Source organism: Numenius arquata, chromosome 1 (genome assembly GCF_964106895.1).
Source record: "Numenius arquata chromosome 1, bNumArq3.hap1.1, whole genome shotgun sequence".
Classification (NCBI taxonomy): domain Eukaryota; kingdom Metazoa; phylum Chordata; class Aves; order Charadriiformes; family Scolopacidae; genus Numenius; species Numenius arquata.
The window spans coordinates 110216944-110244722 of NC_133576.1; the positions used below are offsets into that span (position 1 = coordinate 110216944).

The 27779-nt window shown below is 38.4% G+C and overlaps 1 protein-coding gene across 2 annotated transcripts; it reads right to left on the reverse strand.

Annotated features, from left to right (window-relative positions):
* Window positions 1–562: 562 nt before the first annotated feature.
* SUCLA2 (succinate-CoA ligase ADP-forming subunit beta) lies at window positions 563–25130 on the reverse strand. 2 transcript variants are annotated; one of them, XM_074160627.1, is made up of 12 exons: window positions 25017–25079; window positions 23067–23081; window positions 22713–22896; window positions 12224–12323; window positions 11860–12022; window positions 8659–8787; window positions 8065–8203; window positions 6536–6697; window positions 6312–6454; window positions 3590–3710; window positions 3191–3279; window positions 984–1803 (listed from the first exon to the last, which is right to left on the reverse strand). In XM_074160627.1, the coding sequence occupies exons 1-12, from the start codon at window positions 25077–25079 to the stop codon at window positions 1729–1731; spliced, it is 1383 nt and encodes a 460-aa protein (XP_074016728.1). In that variant the 3' UTR covers window positions 984–1728. The 2 variants fall into 2 exon arrangements, with proteins under 2 accessions (XP_074016720.1, XP_074016728.1); XM_074160619.1 differs by lacking the exon at window positions 23067–23081 and having other exon boundaries at window positions 563–1803; window positions 24993–25130.
* Between the last annotated feature and the right edge of the window lie 2649 nt (window positions 25131–27779).

Sequence of the window (27779 nt, forward strand, 5' to 3'; positions counted from 1 at the left end):
AACTTTATCGTTCCATCTTAAAAGTAAAAAAATAAGGCTAGAAGCAAACCCTCATGCTAGAAATATTCTCTAAATTATTCAATGCTTAACAAATCTATTCAAACTATTTATCTCTGCAAATCCATTCAAGGCCATTGAATAAAAGCAATTCCAAGCATACCCACAAGCCCAATTCAGCATGCTGGATCAACAGTTCATAGTAGTCAGTCATGAGAGACCAACTAGGATTGAAAATAATCCAGTTTCAATTCAGAGTGAGTTTAATTTCTGCTGATTTTCTTTAGTGCTGCCAAAAAACTACTGAAATACACCACACGAGTTTGAAGTTTCTTCATTTATCACCCTACCTACCTCAAAACCATGTGTGATTAACTGTAAGTTTCCCCACATTTCATATAAACCTTTTAAGCCCTTAGTTCATGATTATATGATTTTCTATGGTGGGATTTCAAAATGGGAAGTCTTCATTATTTCCTGATAAAACTATGCTATCATTAGCCAAGAAAATAACATTTTAAACAAAAAAAAAAAATCCCTACAAAATAAAAACAAAACATGAGTTATGGTAATTTAACATCATTTGGAAACTAAGTGGTAAACAGATCATTATCCAAGTTCTATGTAATGGCAAAATCAACAGTACTGTAAAGTGACAAAAATTAATGATTAACACTAGATTTGTTAATAGAAACAATGTTTCCCTAAAAAGCAAGATTTTCCTGCATACTTGTTTGCACAGAGATCAGTGGTGGCCACTTTAGTAAGATGTTATATGTATGGTATCTGTCCAAGCTTTTCAACACAGCGTGAGTTCACGGGTTTTTAATCATGCAATGCAATTCAAGGAGGAAAAAATAAAAATTAACATGTGCTACTGTAAATTTACTCCCAAAAAGCTTTTAGCTTGCTATCTTAAATTATGGTTTAATCCATGAGTATATGCAATGTATCAAAATGGTGACATACAAAGAAAAAGACAGTACAAGTTTGGAGAGACATTTTATTAATGTACAATTTTATTAGCGATGTACAATAGACATTAATTCTTTATGTATTCTGTCTCCTTGAAGTTTGGTAAATGCTTGTTCATATATAAAACTACACGATGCTTTTTTTGTAAGGACCGGAGATTGTGAAAATCTAAGTGCTACAGTATATTTTGTAGTGATTAAACACGTTGTCCAGAAGAGTTACCAGCCACTTCAGTGAAGCACTTCTACAAAAATGTTTCTGATCAAGTTCAAATGCACCTGTTCATAAATAATGATTGGTTTGCTCATGTCCATTATACTGCTAAGTACAACTGTCTCCAATATAAAATACCGTTTCAATACATTTCTCCACATGGACAACTAGATAATCTAGTCATATTTACTTTTAACCAAGGCTAATACAAATTTACAAGTAAAATAACTTCAGAATTTATTCAGAATAATTATTTTCCAACCAGAAGCTTTACTTTGGACAACGCAGAAGTATATTGCAAGTGACATTCTGCAGCAAAAGCTGGAGGCTTGAGAACAACAACTAAGAAGGACTAAAGATCAGCAATACACGCTTTTACAAGAACTCTGACCATTCTGAATGTTAACATTAAAGACCAGGTACTTCAGTTTGTGCGCCTGTCAAACAATCAAAACCTCCACACACACAAAAAAAAAAATGAAAAATATCCCACAGAACACAGTATTTCAGAGAATGTTAGACGTTGGCATGGCATTTCTTAGATCAAATTGGCAACTGAAATTTAACATCCACCTGAGCTTGTTTTGCTAAGCTTACTATTTCAGAGAGTTTCACCACCTGAAAAACAGAAAATAAGAGACTTAATATCAAAACAATGCTAACTTGAGTGAGCTGGATCAATCTTTTTAAACAAAATAATGCCAGAGAATCATCAGCAAAATCTTAAGCAGGGGGAAGAGAGGGAATGGTAATAATCAAATATTATAACTAAGTGTTCTTTACACAGAAAAAAGCTTCAGAACTATGTTTCCCCATAACAGAAAATTCACCAGATGCCCTCTGATTTTTTTGCAGATCAAACATTTTAATCTTCACTGTTGCTACACATTTGTGGTATGTTTTTCTTGTCCACATTACCCAACCTCAAAAGCACCTAAAATACTAGTTAGTTAGGATAATTTACAGACATCTGTTGAATGTTTAGGTAAAAAAAAAACAAAAACTTTTAACATCACTGGTTATAATCACTGCTTCAAATGCTCAGCTTATTACTCCAATCTATCCCCATCCATTTGTTTATCCCACTCGTGGCATCATCTTACATAAACCCGCTTAAGGAACTACCTATGGGCAATATAAAAAAAAAAAACAAACTATAACCCTTTTAAAAAGTGCTCCTAAAGGTAAAGATATTTTAAGATGACAAAACTAATTTTAACACCATTTGCATGGCTCCATGATTCAGCTGAGAACTTTAGATTCAGCAGCAGCTTTAGGAGATGCATTACATAGATGCAGTATAGCTTAAAGACCCACAGGTACTGCTAGGGAAAATTACCATTGACCTAACCAAAGCTTGATGAGCCTAGCAGGATTTAATACTATTCCTTAAGACAGAGAACCACATTGTCAAGCTAAGCAAGCTCTTCCTCCAAGCAATCCAGAGCTTCAACCCCAGGAAACAAAGCAAAGCAAGACAAAACCAAGCTGTCTGAATGTCTGAGCATCTACATTATGAGGCTACAGGATGTTTAATCACGTTATGATTAACGCCTCACGTTATGAGGCTACGTTTTGTTTTAATCACGCACACTGAAATATAGTACTCTATCAAATGAAGTGTTACATTGCATTCTTCAGCTACCTCAATTTAAGTATTTTCTTTCAATTGATAAAACTAAGCTCTTAGCCATTCCCCTACCAAGGAGAGTGACTGGTCATTTACATGTTGGGATTTTTTTAAACCTGCTTTTCAGAGGGGGTAAGGGGCAAGAAAAAAGTCCCAAACAAAAATTTCTGGGGTATAATAGCTTTTGACTACATAGTTCTTCTACTTAGAAAATACATACTTACTAATTTGTAAAACATTTGCTTCAGGCCCTGATAATAACTGGCACTGTGATTTATCCTATGCTACCCTTAGTTGATTGAATGGAGTTTCAACTTTTCAATATTCTGCAACAGACACTATGTCCTGAAAAGAATATTCGTAAGCAGCTCTTACCATTTTTGCAGCTTCATCCAAGTCATCACACGCAAGGATCTTGAGCCCACTAGCTGTTATTAAAGCTTTGGCATCATCAACTCTTGTACCTTAAGAAACAGATAAAATGCCACTCTTATTGAACAGGGGATTACTACTACCAGAGTACTCTCACATTTTCTAAGAAGCCTGTTCCAAAACTAAGTTAGTGAATAAACCAATAATACAACAGCTTTAGTAGTTGTAAAAGCAGGAAATCTCTTTTTATTAACTTGCCAATCTTCTCCATCTAAATTCAAGGTTTGTCTTATTTTTTCATAGTCCCCAGCTAATAGGCAACTCGCTACGTAATATATTAAACTCAAGAAAATTTGTCAATATGGACAGAAATGTATTTAACGTGTACTGAAGCACACTCACCTTGCAACCGTACCACAATAGGTATTTTTAGGTCCAAATCCTTTACTGCCATAACAATGCCTTGGGCTATCACATCACATCGCATAATGCCACCAAAAATATTTACTAGAATAGCCAGTACCTACAGAATCAATGACAATATTCATCATTAAAAATGGCCAGAGGCACATCAAATAAAAGCACTACTCAGCCTTTCAGCCTAAGGAAAAGTCAAGTTCTGTAAGTGTAATAAGGGACTCGACAAAAGACAGGGAACATTTCTGTTCTAGAGAACAACCAGCAACAAAAGTACAGTTCTATGAAGTCACGCAGAGCAGAACAGTTACTTCAGGAAAGCCCTACTGCAAAAATGCCTGTCCCAGGAAACTTCCACATTGTCCTTCAACCCAGCATGAGTTGCAGGCAATAGCCATTTCTCTTACTCAGTGGGTATTCTGTGTAGCTACCTGAAAATACACACAACAATTTTCTGTACAAATCCAACACTATACATTACTTCAGAATATTCTAAGCATGATTAATAAAGAGAGCTGTTTGGTTTTCTTCAAGCAAATCAAACAGATGAAACTTCAGTAAAGTCATTTAACAACTTAATTTGTCATCTGTTTATCTTTCCAATTCTAACATTACTCCAGCAGAGGTACCTCCCACACGAGTACTTCCACATACTAAAGAAGTCATGCTAAAGAACACAAAAAATTTACAGAACTCATACACTAGACACTGTTTTAGTTTACTTAAAAGCTGCATGCTTGGAGGTAAGATACCTGAAATATGTTTTACTCAGGAGGAGTAAGTCTGAGGTTAAGGCAAAGTCTTTTCCTACTCAAGTGGTGGAAGAGGGGTAAAAAGATTGTGGTCAGTGGTGAAAGATGGAATAAAGTAGGACCAAAAAATGGTAGACAGCCTTGGAGAACAGAATAAACTTAAGTCAAAACATTAATGTACAACTAGATAATAAACAGCAGCTTGGTTCTCAGTATCTTGCAATCAGACTAGCTCATCTGTTCTTCCTCCTGCTACTAATGGGCAGAAGCAACTTAAGACTGGCACCCCCCAGAAGGCTGCTCCAAACAACCCCTGAACTGAACCCAGAGTGCCAGCCCGAGTGCAGTCCATGACACCAGTGGGCTGTACTGCTGTTTGACTTCCAGCACCAGGAATCCCAGATACAGTCATCCTTCTCTGATAAAATAGTGAGCAGCTGAAGGAAGGCACAAAAGGAAAGATACATTAAGAAGTCTGTTTGGATGTCCTCTCTCCATGCATCAGTAGAGAATTGGCATTGCAAGAACTTGTCCCAAATCAACTACCCGCAGCTTCTTCCTTGTTTCTTCTCCTCTCTCTAATTTAGGTGTTTTCTGTCTCTGTCCCTCACTTTTCCCTCCCTCAGTTTGCTGAAAAAAGTGTGAAGAAAGAACAAGTCTTATGAGGAGCAGTTGAGTGAACTGGGGTTGTTTAGCCTGAATAAAAGGAGGCTGAGGGGAGACCTTATTGCTCTCTACAACTACCTGAAAGGAGGGTATAGAGAGGTGAGTGTTGGTCTCTTTTCCCAAGTAAAAAGTGACAGGACAAGAGGAAATGGCCTCAAGTTGCGCCAGGGGAGGTTCAGATTGGATATCAGGAAAAATTTCTTAATTGAAAGGGTTGTCAAGCATTGGAACAGGCTGCCCAGGGAAGTAGTTGAGTCACCATCCCTGGAGGTATTTAAAAGATGGGTAGAAGTGGCACTTTCAGACATGGTTTAGTGGTAGACTTGGCAGTGTTAGGTTTATGGCTGGACTTGATGATCTTAAGGTCTTTTCCAACCTTTATCCGTAAATGATTCTATAACACCCTTGGAGAGTACATCAGACCCTGCATTTGTTAACTGAAATACTTCCAATGGCGAAGAGACCCAACTCCCTTTTAACATCACTCACTATTTGTTTCTGTCGCTTTCCAAAGATGAGCAAGTGGTGCACAAGTAGCACATCACTACCAGGTCTTACAAGTCACTCCCACCATTTCACCTTTTTCAGTTACCTCTTTTTCATATTTTTCTTTTTTTTAAAAGTCCCAAACTGCCATCAAGTTCCCACTGGGATAAGCACCTCTATGTAGACCATCAATCCAGTCCTTGTATAATCTTTCTGAGATGGTAAAGCTCTTCCTCCAGTTTCAACCAATTTATTAATTTAATAATATTCAAACACTTCTGAAAAACTTTTGATAGGATAAATCACCAATGCCCTTCCAAGCCCCATTACAAGGTTATTTTATCTTACACTACATATAATTAGCACCTTAGAAACTTGTTTGTGCACAGCACAGTGAATATTAATCTCTACAACCCTATGCACAAAACAGACTCAGCTAAAAAAAAAAAAAAAAAGAAACCCATCTGAATACTGATTTCTTTTTAAACAACAGTCACTGGGGGGAGGAGGAAGTTTCTGACTCAAAGGATTTCTGGAAAGATTCAAATACAGCTGTAACTTCAACTGGCGAACAAAACTCGGTACACAGCCAAACAACTTATTTTTAAAAAAGGAAAAAAAAAAATTCAACAGGTTTTCACACCTTCATTTGCACCAAGATTAAGCCAACATCTCCATTTTCTTCCCTTCTTAATTCTATGCTTACAAACACATTTTCTGCAGAACACGCGCTAAGCGTTATCTTTCAAATCATAGCCTGTTTACCACTGTGCAGGACATTGATATGCCAACTCTTTCCTCACCTTTTTATCAGAGGTAATAAGCTTAAAGGCTTCTGTCACTTGCTGCACTGTAGCACCACCACCAACATCAAGGAAGTTTGCTGGAGTTCCGCCGTGAAGTTTAATTATATCCATTGTGGCCATAGCTAAACCAGCACCATTGACTATATGAGAATAAAGATAACATTTAGGAATTCAGTTTATAAATCCATAAGGTCATTTAAAATTCATTAAATAGAACATACCTAAACAGCCTATGTTTCCATCCAATCCAATATAGTTAAGATCTGCTTTTGCAGCATCCCTGTCTCTTTGATCTTCCTGTGTCCAATCCTGCATATCAAAGATCTTCTTCTGACGATAGGCGGAATTGCTGTCAAAGTTTATCTTTGCATCCATACACATCACTGAAAGGAAAAAAAAAAAAAAACATCATTTAATACTAGAATAATAGCTCAACTGCTACATGAACATGTTCAAATATGTTAAGTCAAACTTGGCAGCTTGCTCACACAGTCCAAACTTGAAACAGTTTACTGAAAAGACACAACTTAACACTGCATATAAATACAAGATTCTCTCCAGTTTATCCACACAATCAGTTAAGTTTCTCTAAATGCACAAAAATGGACGGTAACTGTTTTTCTTGAGATACTCTGAAAACAAAGAAACTTACAACAAAGCTGTTTGATAAATCTGGCCAAATTATGCTTCAGTAATTAGCATAAAATTAATTCCTACAGAAGGTTTCTGGGTTTTTTTTTTTTTTTTTTTTCAAATCCCTCTTATTTTTCTGCTTTTAGATTACATAAATAGTGTGCGTGCATGCATGCAAGCACACAGAAACACAATGAAAAAACATCTGAGTGGGAAGAAAAAGCATCAGAAGAATACACACAAAATAGATACAGCAGGTGAGGTGGAAAACCTAGAATATTCTTTACATCAGTACTAAGTATCTGTCTGTACCAATGTAAGACTTCATTTCTACCCCTCACTACAGATGATATAAAAATGACAAGGCACAAGAAACAGATGGAAGAGACTGCTTCATACTGTTCATCCAAGCAGTATTATTTAAAAAACAAACAAACAAAAAAACCCAGTTAACAGTATAGTAACTGTAAGCTTTGATAAAAGAGCTTAGATTTAAAACTGCTGTACCTGAGTTCAAGTATAAACATTCTCCACAGATTTATTTTTTGGCGAGACACAAATTAGCTGTGATTGAATATCAATCAACTATTCTGCAACTGGATATGGTAAAAACCTGATAAATATCAAGGTATCGTTTAAACACCTATAGTCTTTCAATACATCAAACATTAAATTCAATCAGTCATTCTGATGCCCAAGTAGTAAAGGCAGGAGATTTCTAGAATGTGGTACTATTCCAGTTACTTTTTCAGTACCAACTTTGACTATGTAAGATGGTTCAAGTTTCAATTCATGAATTTTGAAAAGACCCACTTTCCACTAATGTCTTATGCTGGACAGCCAAACACTCAAGAATGGAAGACGTTCTTTTTAAATAAATAAAAAATTATTTAAAAAGGAAGCTATTTAAACTTAAGATCCTACTTAACAACTAAGAGCAGATATCTACTATGCTGAGATTCTCAAATTTATATGCTTTATTAAATTCTTTTTTCAACATACCATGTTAATGCTAAGTCCTCTTGATGTATCCAGCTAAAGTTTTAGCAGTGCAAAACAACTAACATTTAAAAAAATATCAAGCTGTTACATGAAGAATATGAAGAAAAAACATTACCAATGCCTGATGCATCTTCCACCATAGGATTTATTTCTATCATGGTAGCATCGTATTTCAGAAAGAGATTATATAACTTGATCATATTTTCAGCTGCTTCATCTACCAGATTGGCAGGAAATCCCATTTTTTGGGCAAGCTGAAAGTAAAAGATTGGTTATTAGTTAACTGATGATGGGGTTTGATTTAGTTACAAATGTCCCAGTTTAGCTATTATTTTAGTGTCAATTGAATTTGTAGGTGTTGAACCTCTCCTGTCTTCATGGAAAATAAATAACTCCTGGGTTTGAAAAGATTGTTTTCAATACAAAACACTGCACTTATCCTAAAAAAGAGCTTATAAAAAGTCATCATCATATGCCTTTACAAAACCATATAAAAGGTAGATAAAGCACTCCCATGCAAAGTTAGATTTACATGGACTATCACCTGAAAATACTTAAATATCTAGTTCACAGTATCTAGTTCAAATCTGTTTCAAAATGTCAAAAGGGTTTAAGACACCTCAGCAGGTCGAATGCATGCACACTTCACAAAATTTAGAAGCAACCCTCCCATCCTCGCTAATGTGTACTTTTCCACATTAACAATTACCCTAACAGCTTGCTCCTTTTTTATGCCTTCTACTATATCAATGGGTTCCTTAATTATCGCATCAGGATTCTCTGCAGCAACATCTTCAATATTAACACCACCCTGAGAACTGCCTATCAGCACGGGACCCTAGAACAAAAAGAGGGGAAAAAAAAGCGTAAGTAATTTTATACCACACAACTGAAACTTAGTTCTTCTCATAAGATACCTCACAGCAATAAAACCTTGTTGTTATTTCTAAGTTTTTTTGATTTGGGTATTTTACTTGTATGGTCTGGGGAGAATGTTACTATCTATTCAATATATCTATATAAAACCTTTTAATACTTTCCAAATGTTAAGGTGTATGTTGGGTCCAATTGCTTTTAACAAGGAAAACTTTCCTTTGCATACACTGTAGCAACAGAGCAATTAACACAGACACACTCGTTTTAAATTTTGATAGAAATACTCAACTTAGTAATTGTATGCATTTTGTCTTCTAGGTTGTCACCAGAAAAAGAACAACCTTCTCTTCTCCCCCTTCTCCACTCACCCCTACACAAACACACATTGAATGCCAGGCATTCATTTATTCATCCCACCACACTCCAATTCCAAGGACAAATCTAGGTCTGCAGAACAGAGTGACAAATTACCGCAAACTATTCCTGTTCAGTAGCATCACAAAGCTCCACAGCTATAGCCATCACTGAAAGTAAGTCACAGAGTTCTGACAAAAAAGCACTCAATAACGAAAGAAATTAAGAAACCAGAATTGGTAACATTTTTAGCAAACTTTTTTTTTAAAAAAATACCTACATCTTAACAAAAGCATCAAGGACACGCTGCCATGGAACCAAAAAATCTCTTCCCAAGGGAACAGTCCTCCAGTTTATAGTAAACACATAAAATCACAGAACCATAGAATGGTTAGAGTTGGAAGGGACCTTAAAGATCATCGAGTTCCAACCCCCCTGCCATGGGCAGGGACACCTCCCACTAGACCAGATTCTTCAAAGCCCCATCCAGCCTGGCCTTGAACACCTCCAGGGATGGGGCATCCACAGCTTCTCCGGGCAACCTGTTCCAGTGCCTCACCACCCTCACAGTAAAGAATTATTCCTGATACCCAGTCTAAATCTCTCCTCCTTCAGTTTAAAACCATTACCCCTCATCCTATCCCTACACTCCCTGATAAAGAGTTCCTCCCCATCTCTCCTATATTCACTTGTATCACTCCAGCCTAACTTCCTTTACCACCACCCATGCACAGATTATGACAGCTAGCGTAGAAAGGCAGCATTTCGTATCAGCACAGGTCTTAAACATTAAACTGCCTTATAACTGCTGACAATTAAATACTGGAAGTGTGACACTGGTTCAGAGAACATGCTTAATAACCACACCACTCCCATCACCATCCTTCCAAATGGAAACATATAGATGGTGAATTATCCTACATCTAATAGCAAGGTTCAATGCAACAAACATTTCTGGATATTCATATCCTGAAGAGTCAGGAAGCTACAAACATATTATTAAAATAACTCATCATTCCACATAATTGACCAAAGTGAACAGTTTTGCTTAAAACATAAGAAGTCTTGCCCCTATTGGTGAATAACACCCAAGACGTCAAGTTCCACTTTCAACTGACTATTTTGCAGACTTTTTTTTCCCCTTTAAAGGAAGAGGTTTGCGACAACATCAGAATACACGCTGTATCCTATTCAATCTTCACACTTCCTTCTTTTGAAAGGCATTTCCTCATCAGAAGCATCATAGACAAGTTACAGCAATTACAAGCACATCTACAAGCATGACTTATAAAGTCAGCAGTAAAAACAAAGTACATCCCTACCAAAAGACAATCATCCACACAGTTACATTTAATATACACTAATATGATTTATTTGTTTATACAAGAGCAAGAGCAAGTCAGGAAAATATGTTTCCCTTCTTTATCTAATTCACTTAAATCAGTTACAGTAAATTTTATTTCCATAAGGATGCTTGCTTATTGCTTATAGAATTTTAAGATTATAAAATCCAGCTATTTACAGTATTTTAATGCCACCTTGTGGTTAATCTGGGGTGTGTGCTGTAACATTTAGATCTTCCCTGCACTATAATAGAGTACAACAGAATGTAGGTGCCCAAGTCACATAATTTTACTAAAATCCAACACAACTGATACTTTCTCATCAGAAAGAAAACTGTATAGGAACAAATACAATATTTAATTCCTAATTTTGCAACAACAAAAAAAAACCAGTAAGACTAGTTTCCTCATTCCTCATCACAGAAAATTATTTCATACTCATGCCAGAGATACTCCTCTAATTACCAAGAACAGTGCCTCTGCAAACTCTTAAGCATCTGGATAGACCAAACTCAGTTTTTGTTGAGCTTCAGAAAATAAAGTCCCAATAACTGCTTTAGCCTGGCTTTGTTGAAGTTATTCAGCAATTCACACCCTATGCTCCATAATGGAACACTAGCCTCTCAGAAAATACACTGACAAATTTCAGTAACTGGGTTTGAAACGTAGCCTAAAAAACTACACACCCACACATACAAAATATACAAGCAGGAGACACTATGGCTTTCATCCTCCTGAAAGCTCTGAGGACAGACCTCTAGGCCCAAATCTTCTTACCAGTTCCTGAAGAGTACTGGCATAAGAAAGCTACCAGCACACTCAAAATTGAGGGACACGCTTGTGCACCTCTAAGAACCTCCACACATTGGAGGAAAAGGATATTTGATTTATCCAGACCACTGGCTCTTCCAAAAGACTTTTACTTATCTTGTCCCTGACACTGTTAAATAGTGTGTACATGTACATGCATATATACAGCAGTATTTTTAAACTAAACTCTAGTATGGGCATCTGGTAGATACGTGCAAATGAAAAACCAAAATAAATATAACCCCCTCATTATACCCATCTCCCCTTCGGCCATAATGACTCTGAACTTCAGTTGAGGCTACCAATATTCATTTATTATCCCTTAAATTTAAATTGTAGCATTACATTTTTAAAGCATTTAAACACTAAGGCAATCATATAGTCAGAAACTTTACTAGGAAACAAAATTTAGCACATTTATATTTCTACTTTTCAAAAGCAAAAAACCAGTAAAAAGTTTTGTCTTCTTTTTTTAAATTCAGCTATAACAAGTTAATTAGTTTATTTCTATTTCTAATATTACTCACTTGAAAAGACCTTTCCATTGTTATTGCAAAATAGTATTCTCTCCTGGGATATCTGCGCTCACAGATAAATACTTGATTGCATATCCTGCCCTTTTCTCCTGTCTGCTTGGTAAACAACTTCTTTCCAATCATTTTGGAGGAGATATCTTTTGCTTCTTCTGGACTAGAATAAAAGAAGCTCAGAATGTGACAAAGCAACTGCTGGAAAAACAGAAGTAGCATTAAAAAAAAAAAATCTTATCTGATTTTTGTTATTTAAAGGTTAATAATTAAAACATTGATTTAAAAATAAGCAATAGGTTCAATTCATAATGTGAAACTTTGAAGTTTTTCCACTTGGTCAGATAATTTAGAAACAACTTACGAAAAAACTATTTTCACTCCTCCTTTGAGGCCACCTTCAAATGTTCCTTTTCCTCTACCACCAGCTAAAACCTGTGCTTTTACCACAAGATCCTTTGAACCTAGAATGAAAGAAAACCCAAAATTTGTCATCTGTGACTACTAAAACAGGTTGTACCAGGTAGAATAATAAAGGCTATTTTCATCTTATCCACCCTTCTCCACCCCCACACCCTCAATTCAAAACAGAAATATGTGAATCAAAGACTGTATTGTAACTCACACAGGTTCCAAAAGTCTCAAACCATCCACAAATTGCAGCTTTAGGCTGTTCTGTGAGCAAACCTTGGTGAGTTAGTATGCAAAAGTGTTGACACTTTGAGCGTTCTGATTGATGTATCTTTAACACATTTGAATCACAAATTATTAAGCACCCAGTAAGAAATGGTTAGTATCTCACAGACTATTAACAAGATGAAACTAAGTATCTGACACACCATAATCCAAGATTTTCCTCAATCAAGAACAAATACTCTGCATCTGCAACCACTGTCTCCGCAGCAATGATATGTAACTATGGCACTTACCCAAGTCAGGCAGGTCCACTATGGCATCCATTCAGCAAAGCACTGACGCATAAGCTAAAGTGCTTTGCAGAAATCGGAGGCCTAAGCAAATCCACTATCTTTCCCAAAGTAGGCAGAGTAAGCCCTTTAGTTGGCTTTAACTGCTTAAAAAACCTTTACAAAATATTCTTCTACGTAGGGGAGACTGTTCATTTGGGTTTGAAGTATGAGAATGTAATCAAAATCAACTGATATTCTGAAGCGTCATTGAAAGACAAAAAGCAAAGAAAAAAGTTCATCAAGTCATTTAAGGTGACAAACAAATCCCTGAGTTGTTATTCAAGTTCCATTTACACTGAATGTACTGCAGAGAGCAGCTAGACTGCAAGATGTTAGAGCTGCCCCATTCACATTTGTGCAGCACATCCCACCATTAACTGAGCCACTCTGGTCTTTCCAAGCAAAGAAAGCACCTGCTGTTCTCTTGGATGTGAAAAGGCTACCATGGAAAAGCCTAAGGAAAATTACAATACTCGAGCAAAACTAGCTGCTATGCATACTGAAAAAGATTATGGCAGACACAAAAGAGTTGTGCTGATTCCTATTTTGACCTGCATCTTGCCTGGCCAGTTAAAATTAAACTTGCATAATATCACAAGCAAGGGAATGCTCAAGTTACTACTCCCAACTAGCTGCTCGTAGATTTTACTTCTCGACTGTCTACCCAACAACAGATCTCTGAACTCACAACTGATATGATACGAAGTTTGTTAGCCCAAGAAGTATGATGGTTGTAAATGTGCAAGTATATGTTGATTTACTATAATCTATTACCTAATATTTAATTCAGATCCTGAAGATAACTATTTTTTGGTAGCTACTAAGTACTGGCAATCAGATAAAGTTAACGTGCTTTATAGAAGCCACACAAAACAAGACTTAACTTTTATGCAACTACTTTAAGTACAAAGCTTGCTTTAACACTAAGCCCCATGTATGAATAAGATTATATATAAATAGTAGCTTCATGGATAAATGAAGCCACATACTTCAACAGGTGAGCTTAAAAATAAAGAAAGTTCCATCCATTTGAAAACTATTTACCTTGTATGTACAGACAATCACAAAATTTGGAGGAGCAAGACTTTTTAGTGACAGTATAAAAGAGAGAGGAAAATAGGAAAATACTTTATTTTTTGGGAAGAGATTTTAAAAATCCCAACCAACCACATTTGCTCCCTTGTTCATAGAGGATCCACCTGGGCTCCTTCACAAGGCTCTGAAGTGACTCAAGGATTTAAGATTTAAAACAAAATTCACAGTGTTATTTTACGATTTTGAGCTTTCTAGGGAAGTTTTATATCTGGCAAAGACTCAGAACTGATATACTTAGTAATCAAGACTAAGACATTTAACTTACAGTCCACTAGGAAGTTCAGAAGAGAGGGTCCTATTTCTCCACCCTACTTTTCATCTCCTACACTAAGTCCAGAAGGTAAAAGCTGCTTCTACAGAGAAGTTTTCAGGAAAGCCATGAAGTTCACCCACAGGCATCTTCTTTGTAGCGATTGCTCCTGCTAGCAATAAAGACCAGAATCCGAACAAGTCAGAACTAAGTGTCTACTAAAGCTCTGGTAAGATCTCAGCCGGAACATTACGTTTAGCTTTGGACATGCTCATAAAAGTAATTTTCAATGGGAAAGACTAGTTATAGGATTATCACTGAAGTAAAAAGCTTCCCTTACAAGAAGGGACTAACAGAGCTTGGTACTTCTTTAAAACTACCAAAGGAGAACAAAGCAAGAACTTGATTACTGTCTTTAGCCATACCTGGTGAGGGACAGAGCAAGAACACACAACTACACATACATCATACAATCCTTTTCCTGCTCTACACCAGCCAAAAATAAAAGCCACCTACCAAAGGAAGATCAGTTTTAAAAAGGTACAAGAAAAAAAAGACACTTCTTTGCACAGAAGACAGTGAAGCCTCCAAGCAGACATGAAGGAAGAATAGGATATTCAAAAGAAACTGGGCAGAAATGTTCCCTCTGATATTCCTAAAACAGCAATTACAAATGCTGGGGGGAAATGAGGGGTATGAATTGCAGAAGATACCCAGGCTAGGAATCTCAGCATGTTTTTTTGCCACCATGAGAGGCAGAGTATTGAGCTAGATGCACCACTGCCCTGATCCCACAGGATATTTCTTAAAAATTATTATGCACGATTACGCTTTGGCAACATATAAAGACATCCAAAAAAAGTGTGCAAGAAACAACTTTAAACTTTTTGCAATCAGTTTTGGCAATAACAAAGTTTTCATTGGACTATTGCTTATGCAAAAGTATGCAACGATTGTGACATTAAACAAGCAGGATATTAATGATTTGTAATTTGTTTTCCTACAGCACTGCAAGCAAACTAGCTGTTTGATTGCATAAATGCATAACGCTTCAAGGATTATTTGACCAGCTATGTTTACAAGCAATTAACCTGCATAGATGTACCTAAAACAAAAGTTAAGATAACATGTCCCAAGAAAACCCTAACTTAACCCATGCAGAAAGTTTATTGTTCAATAAACATTTTTACCTACAGCTCCTAAAGGGACCCTAAAATTAGAGGACAGAAATGGTTGGCCACACACCTCATCTGTCCCATTACCACTGCAACACTATCAGAAATTCTGACAGAGCAGAGAACTGCTGATACACAGTAACACAAGAGAAAATTTGGAAACCAGCAGCTAACGTAGGTTTCTACTCAGTAAACAGTTGTCCTTTCATTTTGCTTATACTGCTTTGAAATACTGCTACGCTTTTGTTTCAATGAAAAAATAGCAGTTTCTGCCCTACAGCAGGTATACACGTATGAAGTTAGAACAGTTTATGCCAGTCAACACTACACCACAGCAGCAGTCATATCCTGCCTCCTGTCCTCAGCTTCTCACTCCAGTCTCCTTTGCTTGTGCCAGGATCAGGATTTGCACAGTCATGCCTTGAAGCCTTGAAAAAGAGTGACTTTTTCACTGAAGGCAAAAGCTAATCCAGCAGACAGTACTTTTGCAAGCCTGTGCGCTATGTGACAAGCACATGCACAGGGACACTGAAGTGAGCAGGACAGAAACCAGGACATCTGCTTTTAGCAGCTGTAAAGAAAAAAACAACAACAACAACAAAAAAAAAGAAAACCACCACTGTAAAGCCTTAACACAGGGCACTAGAACAAAACAACAAACTTTTAGAACAGCTCATGTCTCAGGAAAGCAAGCTACAGATCAATGCACAAAACTCAGAAAAAGTATTTAAGAGCTGCATTTCCATATTAATGGCAGTTAGCACTAAATATTTATGTAAGTAAAAGAGCCTGAAAAGAATCAGGAAATGTTTAGAAAATTAAGAGTAGATATCGATGACAACAGGTGCCTGAAATCAGCAGAACACTGAGTTAGCATCTATCTGTTCAGGACAACAAAAATCTATACAGTACTAACACTATAGGTTTATTAACCAGATAGTGAAAGAGCACAACAGCCAGGAAACAGCCCTATCTTCACTTCTAGCATTATTAATATTTATTTATTGGAAGGAATAACTTCTGATTCCGTAACCTAAGCTTTCAAACCAGGAGAAAAGTCCTTCGTTGATCTATGTAAAATGCAATCTTATGATAAACTTATTAAAAGGCAAGGTTTATTGTTCCGTTATATCGCTCAAGTTTTCTGTGCAAGTAGAAAGTCTGATGATTAGGGCAGACAAATTTTAATAAAATGTTCTGCTTTACAAGTTTCCATTCTGACTTTTGTCATATTGCTTTAGTTGCCACTTTTCTGCCCAATATTGACCGTAGTAGCAGTACTCCTTTCCACATATCATAAACACCTTCATGATAACTATGCAAGCCTCGTGTTCTGACAAAACAGTCAACAGTAAAAGGCAGTGACAGGTTAATACCACAAGTGCCAATCAAGTTCTCAACTGCCATTCAACTGCAAAGTTACCCTGGGAGAAAGTCGGAGACCCACAACTTTTGCCTCAGTTACTCCGTATTTAAAAGTTTTTAGTTCCAGAAAGAATCTCTCTCCGTTTATAACGCAAACCAATTTTCTTCTTGTTGCACAGACACAATAAAAAACTCCAAGTTTAAACAATACAGTTATATTTACTGGAATTAGGGGGGGAAAAGATGGGCTTGTAACTAATAATGTATTATCAACAGAAGTCTCAACATAAAGAGTATGCCAACCCTAACTCTATCAACACAGATAGAAAACCTCTTCAGAGTATACTGTCTGCCTTTTGTTAGTAAGTATAGTTATTTAGAATTTAACTTCAAAATTACATTTTTTCAGCATTTGAAACTTTTGAGTGTTTGAAGAATCACTGTATGCAAATCAAAAGTATGGCTACCTAAATAATTATGTGCCAGGAATCTTCATACTTTCACTGAAAGGACCGTATCAGTCAGGATAGCGAACAAGATGTTTCACTATTACAAAATATTCTTTTCTACATAAATTTATGTTATGTAATGTCTACTTCCTGACATTACTCAACTGCATGAAGTTTTTCATCAACTCACAAGACAAGCTATTGCCAATAACAAACCTAAGTTAAGCAATTAAAATACAGTGGTCAAAATCTGAATCTGGTTAGACAAGTTATTTTAGTGAATTATTATGAACAATATGTTTTGGTATTAAAACTTCAAAGGAGTGAAGTGTTACAGAAGAAAACAAAGGCTGAAGTAAAATGTAAGCTTCAGATGCCAAAAAAATAGCGTCTACCAGAATTCAAGTCAATGTTTGGTTTCTAGACTACTGCTGCTGGTTATCTAGAGATTTTGACCAGGTAAGCAGGAATCTAACTGGAAAAAAACTACTTAACACTGACCACTACAGAACACCCAGGAAACTTCTGCATACGTTTGCCGCCTTAGATCATTATCCATGTCCTATAGCATCGGAATAAATGCTCTGGAGCTTCAGACTCTACAGACAACCTAAAAGACATCAGTTAACATAGTCAAGCAGATAATTCACAAACAGGAAAAACTGATAATGGCAAAACAACCAAAAAGTATTAGGAACAAAAACAACGTATGTGGATAAATATAAACAGGTTTATGCATTACTTTTTTTAAACAGACAGAGGTTGTATGTTTAAGGAATAGATAGAAAAAACAACATTAAAAGAAGTTAAAAGGTCTTAACAACATTGAAAAGAACTTAAAAGGTCTGAAAAGAAACATCTATTAATCACAAAACTGTCTGCAGGAATACAGCCAAGCCAATTACTTGAGCCATTCTGTAGAAAGCATACCAAAAAAAGATCATTCCTTATAAACGACACTGATAAGGAGAGGGACTAGATCTCTTCAACTGCAATAGCAAAAGTAGCAGCAGATGTCATTGCTTTCAGTCTCCTTTCAAAAACCCTGGTGTAGAATGGTGAAATGTACAAAGGCACTCAGTTTTCTCAACACCTATTCTGCACAGCTTTTTATTTTACTAAAAATTGACAGTCTGCCATGAGCATAAAGCCATGGGATTCACTATCTTAAAATCCTACAAAACTAGCAGAATACAAAAGCTGCTTCAAGGTATTAATCACTTCAGAAGTCTTACCTCACAAATCATCATGAATAGAAATAGAATAGAATGGTTAGAGCTGGAAGGGACCTTAAAGATCATCGAGTTCCAACCCCCCTGCCATGGGCAGGGACACCTCCTAGTAGACAGGTTGCTCAAAGCCCCATCCAGCCTGGCCTTGAACACCTGCAGGGATGGGGCATCCACAACTTTCCTGGGCAACCTGTTCCAGTGCCTCACCACCCTCACAGTAAAGAATTTCTTTCTGGTATCTAATTTAAATCTCCCCTCTTCCTATTTAAAACCATTACCCCTCGTCCTATCAGCAGATTCTCTGATAAAGAGTCCCTCTTAAAATATATGCTTTAAAAGAAAACCAGACTTTTCTACAGGCATACAGTATGACACTCCCTTCCACACAACCGTTAACAAAGAAAAGTGTCAGGAAGCATCAAAACTTCAGTTAGAGCAATACATACACTTTCCTAGGTGCTGTCTTAAACAGCAGCACTACACATTTCAAACAGTGTGTTCTGCTGAGCTATCTGCAATCACGCTGATGAAGCATCTGTTCTTCAAGAAATAGTCTTTAGGTTCATTAGTCATGTTCTTGATAACAATTGCATATCAGTTTCTGAATCAGCACTGGTCACAGTGCCAGCTGGAATGTATGCACAGGCCAAGAGTAAACCATAAACTTAGAGGCAAACATCAAAACATACTGCAGCCCCTTATCAACACTCTGGAACTGAATTTATTCAGCTCATTATTTCAAAATTTAAGTGAGACGCTCATGTAACATGTTATGAGCCACATATTGCAACGCCCACAACTAACTAAAAATTCTTAATTTTTGGAAAAAAAAAAAAGTAAGTCTTTAAAGACCTCATCAGACGCAAGTCCTCTCAGCTCTGAGTAGAAAGCATTTTTTCAGTGGCACAAATGAGATCTGGAGGTCTTGAATGGAGACAGTGAACTACTGGAGGAAAAGTGAGTGAGTAGTGACATTTACAGGAGGTCTGAATCTACTCCCAGAGACTGACTTACTCAGTAGTAGTTATTTTAAAAGAATAATAGTTTCACGAACCAGTATGTGGTAACAATTTACTTGAAATTAGATGGAGGGCTCTTTACAGGGGAAAAGCTGCTTGTGACAATTAACAAATTCCGGTGACTCTCAACAACCAGACAAATATGAAAAGAAAAAGCTACATGCAAACCAATGCTGTAATAATTACAATGGCCAACCTTCCCATGAAACAACAGAAAAGATTTTAAAAACACAGAAGCAAAACAATAATCATTTGCAGAATCCAACTAGAACAGAAATTTGATAGCTGCAGCAGAAATCAAATTATTAGAAAAATAGCCCAAAAAATTTTATTTTTTTCCTTAAGAGTCAAACCATATCTATCTTTGAGCAATCTATCATCATTGCTCAAAATGTTCACAGCAGTTGTTCATATCTCCATTTCCTTTAAAAATATTAGAAAAATCTTATAGAAACTAAAACAATGCAAGCTCAAGTACTGTATTTTACTTCACATATGTTTCAAAATTACTTTACATATAGGTAAAGAATTTGGTCTCTTTAGAACACTTTGGCCTTTAGTAGAAAAAATATTTACTACAAGAAAGACTGGGGGCTTGAAAAGGAAGTAACCTTTCTGGCTTCCAGACCATTTCATTTAACTTCAGACCTCAAGATAAGCATAACTTCAAATTAAATTCTTACAAATTTCATTATTTTTGTTATTTAAAGAATATTTAGAGCACTCTTCTAAATAGGCTCTAAAAGAAACTGCAAAATCTGTATACCTCATCTTGATTCTACCACACTAGTTACATTGCAGTGATGATAATCCTCAGTATGGTTGAAGCTTTGGCTTTGTTCATATTACAGGTTTACACTGATTTAGCTCCAGCCACAGCTAAAATATGATAATCTCTGTTAATGAGAAGGTTGTATTTGTTATACAGTGGGATAAAAAGTTAGCCATTTCTAACTGAATTGAGGTATTTGCAAAAGAAAAAACCAATGCCAAACTCAAGTTTACAGAGAGCAGGTTTCTGACTAAAGGTTATCAGGAGCATATGGATCAGCACTAGGGAGACAGAGCAAGCACAGTATTACCAGCTATCTTTGTAACGGTTTCGACAAACATTTGAAACACCAGTTTAACACATAAAAAGAAGAAAAAGATAGTCTCATATCTACCGGCAACAACTCTTACACAACAAAAACAAACAATGAGCAGGTGGACAAAAAAAAAAAAAAAAAAAGCAAGATTTTTTTTCATTCTGCTAGAGATTTGGTTTGGGTTTTTTTAAGTACATACTAAATGAAAAATAGTGGGGAAATGGCTACAATAACAAAGAAATGCAAAACACTGGAGCAAAGGAAAATCTGTCACCATTCAGAATGTGTTCTGAACAATGTTAGAACAATGCCTCAAGAACTCGGGCCCCTTCAGCATGTTCTCCTTTGGGGAAGTCTTCTCTTCCTCATCTCAAGAAAGCCAAAGCATCAAATACGCACCAACTTAAAGTATATGGCTGACGACCAGAAGCCCTGAATTCCTTTATTCTAGCTTACTAAAGGATGCTAACTCAAACTTCACAACGCCATTTTTCTGACCCCCAAGATATTGCACAGGGTCACATACTCCAGATAAACAGCATACCTGTGACGTCACACGGATGAGGCAGAGCTATAAAACCAGCAGTCAGACTTTGCCACAGGACTCCTCTCTCAACAAGGAACAAAACAAAGGAATCCTGGCCTTCAAGTTTCCCCGCTGTCTACTAAACAGACATAGGCAAAAGTTGTCTCATTTGCCATCAGCCAGAGGTCTGTACAGATATTAATGTAAGCAAAAGGGTATGCCCGATTTGTGAAGTTTAGATCATGCTACAAGCTCACCCTTAAGAGAAGGGGAGGGTCTGAATTTCAACTATTCTCAGATCAGAAGTAATTTAACACCTTTCTTTCATACTAATGAAGTTGTAATTTTGTATCATTTACTCTCTAATGGGAACAAGACAAAGAAGGCAGGCAGATAATACCAAAATTTCTGGGACATCAGATCTAAGGGAAAGCAGCTTTTCAGTTCCCTGCTACATTACACAGCAGCATAACTTGCCCTAGAAAAAAAATATCTTCTTTTTCAGATCTCATTTCTCGCATTAAATCTACACATGTAACTGAAATAAATCTAACAAAACCTTTAACCCCAGGAATTACTACAAATATATCCATTTGGAGGTGAAAGAGATTTATGCGTTTGCATATGGGAGTGGAGTACGACAAGCAATGTCCTTCATTAAAACTGTGTGACAAGCCTACTACGTTTTTTCCAGGGGGAAAAAAAGCTTTAAACCAAAAAAAAAAAAAAAATTAATCAGTATTAACACCTCAAGCTAAAGAAGCTGAGTTCTATGTTACTTCCAAATTAAACCAAAAAATTTTACTGAGACACACAGGTAAAGTGGCAAATTAATAGGCAAAGTCAAGTCCAAAATTAAAGCTCAACTCAAAAGAAGACTGTACGCTTTTTCATCAACAAGCCAGGAATTTAGTGTGTAGCTACAAGCCACCAAAGCTCTCCCCTCCTGCATGAAGTAGTTGCATTGTGCCAGAACAGCATGTTCACAAAGGAATAGGATTTCACTCTTGTTCTACAGCCTAAAGCTAAGTATGCTTTGCATCTTCTGTTCTATATGAGATCTTGGACTACAGAACCCTTACCTGCCACCACCACTGAAGCTCTTCACACAAGATTTCCTCTAGCCTTGCTTGAGAGCAAAAAGAAATCCAGGATTTGCACAAAGTAGAGTCTATTACTTATCTCAAAGAAGTTTAGGTAGTTGCATTAGCCTAGGCTAATGCAATTTATACCTGCCCCATTCCTTCTAAACGAGACTCATAAGTTACAGGAAAAGTATCTGCAGCATTAGGGATATGGGGACAATGGTGCCTGAAATGTATGTTCACAGCCTCTAATGGAGTAGGATCAAGTCCTCCCCTATTGCAATTTCAGGGACACAGTCTAGCTTCATAAACAAGTCTCAATACACAACTGAGTGCGTCTTTAAAACTAGGTCACTTAACTGATTTCACTGTGTGCGTGTGCCCTGAACAACCTTAAGCACTGAAAACTTCAAATTAAGAAAATGTCAGCTCTAAAGTAAATACTCAAATCTGCAAGAAAGTTGCTTCACAGGAAACGCTCTCTTAAAGAGAAGGTATATTTAGAACTCCAAGAAATGTCTTACCAGGAAAGACAGAAAAAGTAGTTACACCTTGTATCAATCCCATGCCTATATTGTATATGTTGTCTTTAATATTATACCTATTTCTTTTGCTATTTTGTAAGCTTCATCTGGTGTCCTGGCAACTAGTCCATGTGGAACAGAAATGCCAGCCTCCTGCAACAGTCCCATGCTCAAGTATTCATGTAGCGACAGCCTCCTCTGTTGCTGTTGTTGCACCTGAAATCCATGATTATTGAGTATTCCTGGACTTCCACCAAGTACCTGAAGGAAAAGAAAAATGAAAAGAAAAAAAAAGAAAACAAAAAGAAAGAACAAAGAACATGACTGTGTTTTGAAAAACTGCCCTCTTTGTTTAGGTTAAAAAAAGTCTACATATTAAACAAGTTCAGTTTAATGTACAAATGCAGACACCTGAACACTGAATTCTACACTTGTTGTACACTACCCTTCCACATTAGTCATTCATGTCAGGTCTGGTATTGGGTTTTGTGAGGTTTTACTGGGGCAGTGGGAAAGAGCTGGTGAAGCTACTAGCACTGACAAGGTCCGGCAGGGTTAAAACACCCTTGAATATTTAGTTAGCATTTAAGTACTTTAAGGAATATATCTGTAGGGAAAATAACCTTGAGGAATTTTGGAAGCGTAACAAGAGAGAAAAACACACAGAATAGGTTAATTCAAAAGATTTTGTAGATTGCCTCTGTCTGCCAAATTAAGAACTAAACCCTGGGAAGGAGGGGCAGCAGAAACTAAGTTACACTGTCTTCTCAGTGGTTGTACCTGGTGAATTCAATTTGCTACAGAACAGACTACTCAGCTTTCATATGACTATAGTGAAACAGAAAAAAATAGCTATGACCCATTTCAAACACCTACACTGAATCAGAGGGTTGCCAAAAATGCAAAATAACATTAACATTTCAAACGCCAAGTAAAATATAACATGCCTAATATTCAATCCAGGGAGTTCCAGTGTGGAATGAGTCTTAATTTCATCTGCAAAAGTCATGTACTGATAGAAATTTTGTATAAAGTAATTCAGGGAGAAACTGATTTTGATTATAAAACATCAGAAATGGTACTACATGAGCAATGCCTTTTTAAAAAGAACAGCTACTCATGGACTTTAAGCCGACATAGGTTTCCAAAGGATTCCTTGTAAAGTAACGGTATTTCACAACAAGTAGATTGTTTACAACAAAAGTAACAAACGTTTGCTGCATTTTTCACATTTCACTATGTAGGAACAAGACCTTAATTTTATACACACATGAAACAGCAAACCTACTGAATTCAGCTAATCCATGAACACAGATTAGCACTGAAAGATTCAAGGTAAAAAGACTGCAAATCAAATTTAGATACAAGCAAAATTCTGCACTTATTGTCATTTTTTTAGTACGTACTATTGCCACAAGCACCACAAAAAAAAAAAAAAAAAAAAAAAAAAAAAAAACGAAAAAACAACCCTGGTCTGTATTAGGAAGTTTCTAATAGGCTAGATTTTTAAGGTTTTGTCTCAGTTTTAAATAAAGCAAGCACGCAGATAACGCCAGAGCTTTACTACGGCATTTCAAGCGAGCGAATCCACAGAGCCTATTTAATCTCCAAAGGATTCCTTCTGCAAACAGGAGGCCCCCTTCCTTGGCGTGAGCCCCAAGGGAGAGGTGCTGACCGCTGTGGCTGCTGTTTCTTGGCGCTGACTGACCAGCCGGGCCCTGGGAGGCTCCGCGTAACACGAGAGGGGAACTCAAAGCGACCTTCCTCCATATGTGGAAGGAGAAGAAAGTCGGACGGAGAGCCTATACACCTCGGACTCCCTACCTCTTCTGTTTGTGCACTACTTCCCAGGGGTTCTGCAGCCAAAAAAAAAAAGAAAAAAAAAAAAAAAAAAAAACAAAAAAACAAGACCATAGCCCGAAAAGGCATTCGCAGGAAACAAGAGCAAAAAACTGGGGAGATGCGAGCTGGAAGAAGTGTTTAGTGGCACAGCCCCACCCCTCGTACGAGTAAGGTGACAGCAGAGATGGAAACACTGGGATTTCCAAGCCAGCTGGGGGAAGAGGGGTTTGGAAAAGAAGGAAAAGGGAAGCACGACGGGAAGACCTGCCGCAAGCAAGGACAGCGGCTGCGGGGGGACGCACGCCAAAGGCGAGCATACCGCCGCCAGCCCCGCCACCGAGGCAGGGCAGGGCAGGGCAGGGCAGAGCAGAGCAGGACGGCGGCGGGAGTGGGATGAGCGGGCCGCTCCTCCCGCCGTCGCTCCGCAGGGGGCAACCCCAACCCCGACCCCAGGTGACCCCAGCCGCCCCGGCCCTGCCCGCTCCGTCCCGCCTCCGCTCCCGAGCGGCCGCTACCTTCGCCGTGGTGGTGCCCAGCGCGGCGCGGAAGCCGTTGCCCCTCAGCCCGGCCGACACCCGGCTGCAGATGATGGAGGCCGCCATGGCTGAGCCCCCCCCTTCGCCCTCAGGTGCCCCTCCCGGCGCGCATGCGCCACCACCGAGACGGGGCCGGGGGAGGGGCAGAGGGAACGGGGCGGAGCAGGAAACGCTCGCGCCACTCCGCTCCCTCAATGACAACAGACCGCCGCGCGGGGGGGGGGGGAGGGGGGAGAGGGGGAGGCGACTCTATGGTTTCCGAGGGCACCGGCCGTGCTGCCCCCTGGCGGGGAGGACTGTGGCTGGGGGGACTGAGAGGGCCCTAAGCGCCTTCCCGGCCTCTCGTTTTTCGACGACTTGGTTTTAAAAATAACGGGTTATTTTCCTAAAAAAGGGTTGTAACCCCCGCACAACCGTCCCGCCCACGTCGGCCCCGGCTGGCGCCGTGCGATTCACGCAGGAGGAGAGGGCCCCACCTCCCTTCCGCCATCCCTGCCCCGGTTCTGCCTCACAGTGTAAAAATTGTCGATATTTTTACTCTTGAGGATTTTTTTTTTTTTTTTTTCGTATTTCAGTGTGTCTTTGTTGCCCCTAAAATGAGGGTTCTTCACCCGGTGTGGGAGAGATACCTGGTTTTATTTCAATCCTGCAGAATGGGGTGCGGGGCATTTAAGAGCAGCCAGCACCCCTCACGTTTCAAACTCCCCCGTATTTATAACAATAAAATACAGCTGATTGGTCAACCCTGATTCATTCACCCCGCCAAGCTATACATATGCATCTACGCTCATGTTTAAAACATTTAGGGAGGTTACCTGATTACCATGCTTATTATTTACAGAGGGGTGTATATTTTAGCATTATAGTTACACAAGGTTAGTTTGGGATACACTTTTGGCTCAACTTTGGTCCGGAAGTTCTATTTTTTGATATCTTAGACTCTGCAAAAGAACATGTCAAACATGTCATTTCATTTCTCATCCTATTCAAGGTCAAGGCACCTTCTGCGATGTCTCATCCACGTCCCAAACAAAACGCCTTGATAAACTTTTAACTTTGTTCTTCCGATATCATCTTGGTGCAATAACTCAAGCACATCAATTACCAAGCTGAACTGGAAGTGTTCAAGGCCAGGTTGGATGGGGCTTTGAGCAACCTGGTCTATTGGGAGGTGTCCCTGCCCATGGTTGGGGGTTTGGAACTAGAAGATCTTTAAAGTCCCTTCCAACACAAACTATATTCTGCGATTCTATGAAGACCCAACATTCCTAGGTACTTATTTTGCAGCCCACCTTCACTCCCTCCGTACCAGACTCCTCCATCACACCACAAAACCATTCCTGCCTCACGCAGCTGGAAGCTGCCACCTCCACCTCTGCAGTTTAGAACATGTACATGTACCGTGGCTGCCTCGAGCCACTTCGCTAACGAACCTAAGCAGGGGACAGACGTCTCTGCAGAAACCAGTGAACAGACAGATCTTGTGAGACACACAGAGGCAAAGCTTTTTCCTTCAAAAACCCATAATTAGGAAAAGAGTAGTGGCATGGGAAACCAGAATGAGTGATGTCCTCTACCAATAATAAGGAAAAATGCGGTTATTTCCATACATCATGGATGTCAAAGCTAGATCTGATCTGAAGGAAAGCCATGCTGGAGCTATGATTCTTGTGAGTTTTGTAACTGGATACCCAATAACCGGACAGGTTGCATTTTTTTTGTTCTGAAACTGAAAGCGCATTATCATAACTTCTTCTTGGGCGAGTATTGCAAAAGGCAGAGTAACCATGGTTCAGTTATTTTGCTTCTGGTCTTCTGCTGTCTGCTGATAGTGTTGTTGTCACCTGTTAGCATTGCAGCAAGCTCAGTGCTTACACCTGTGCCTCTTACATTCAGACATTCAAGGTAGGAGTACATGTCACTAAGCCTGTGAGCGGTGCAAAATTTTAATAGACCCTCCAAAATTTTCCACCACAGCTGACAAAAGACTACCTTCTGCCAAGGGTGGGGGGAACTCTGTTCTTTCTCCACCAAAATACCTCTCCTCTGTACAGACAGTGGCTCTTCGCTAGTCACCAGGCCTGCCTGCTTGTACGTTGTGTCCACATAGAAACTTCAGCAGCTCTTGCAGTTCTGGGAGACTCTCCAAAATGACCTTGCCCCTGGAAAGAGGAAGAAAGGGTATGCAACAAAGTGTGCAAAGACAGTGTGAAAGAAGCAGCTTGGAAAAACTTAAAACCTTAAGCCTAACAGTCCAAAGCTACTGTTCAGAGACCAGTACTGGCTACAGGTCAGGAAACTGGACTTACATATCTTCACTCAGTTGCTTGCGACTGCAAGTAAGTTGGGCAAATCCCTCTGGGTTTATAATTCATTCCTGCCTTTGCAAAGAGCTGTAAGACATTCAGAGTACAACTACTATTGTGTCTTCTTCTTCTCACTATGGGTGACTTCTCCTTCCAGATTTAAGATTAAGAAGGTTTTTATCTTACACATCAAAAGAAGAAATGTTACATGGTCCTGCAATATTGAAGGACTTCTAGAAAGATTGTGGCATCTGCTGCCATTGTCTATGGTCTGATACACAGCTGTATGGAGGGCTTTAATTATTTGGATGTGATACTGTCAGATTTCCTTCTCAGCTGTGAGAACTGGTCTAACTGCGATTCGTTGTAAAAACACATGAATTTCTGTCTGCTTTCTGTCTGATCACCAGTGCCACCATCCGGCTCAGACTGTTAGTACAAGGTGGTTGGGCATTAATGC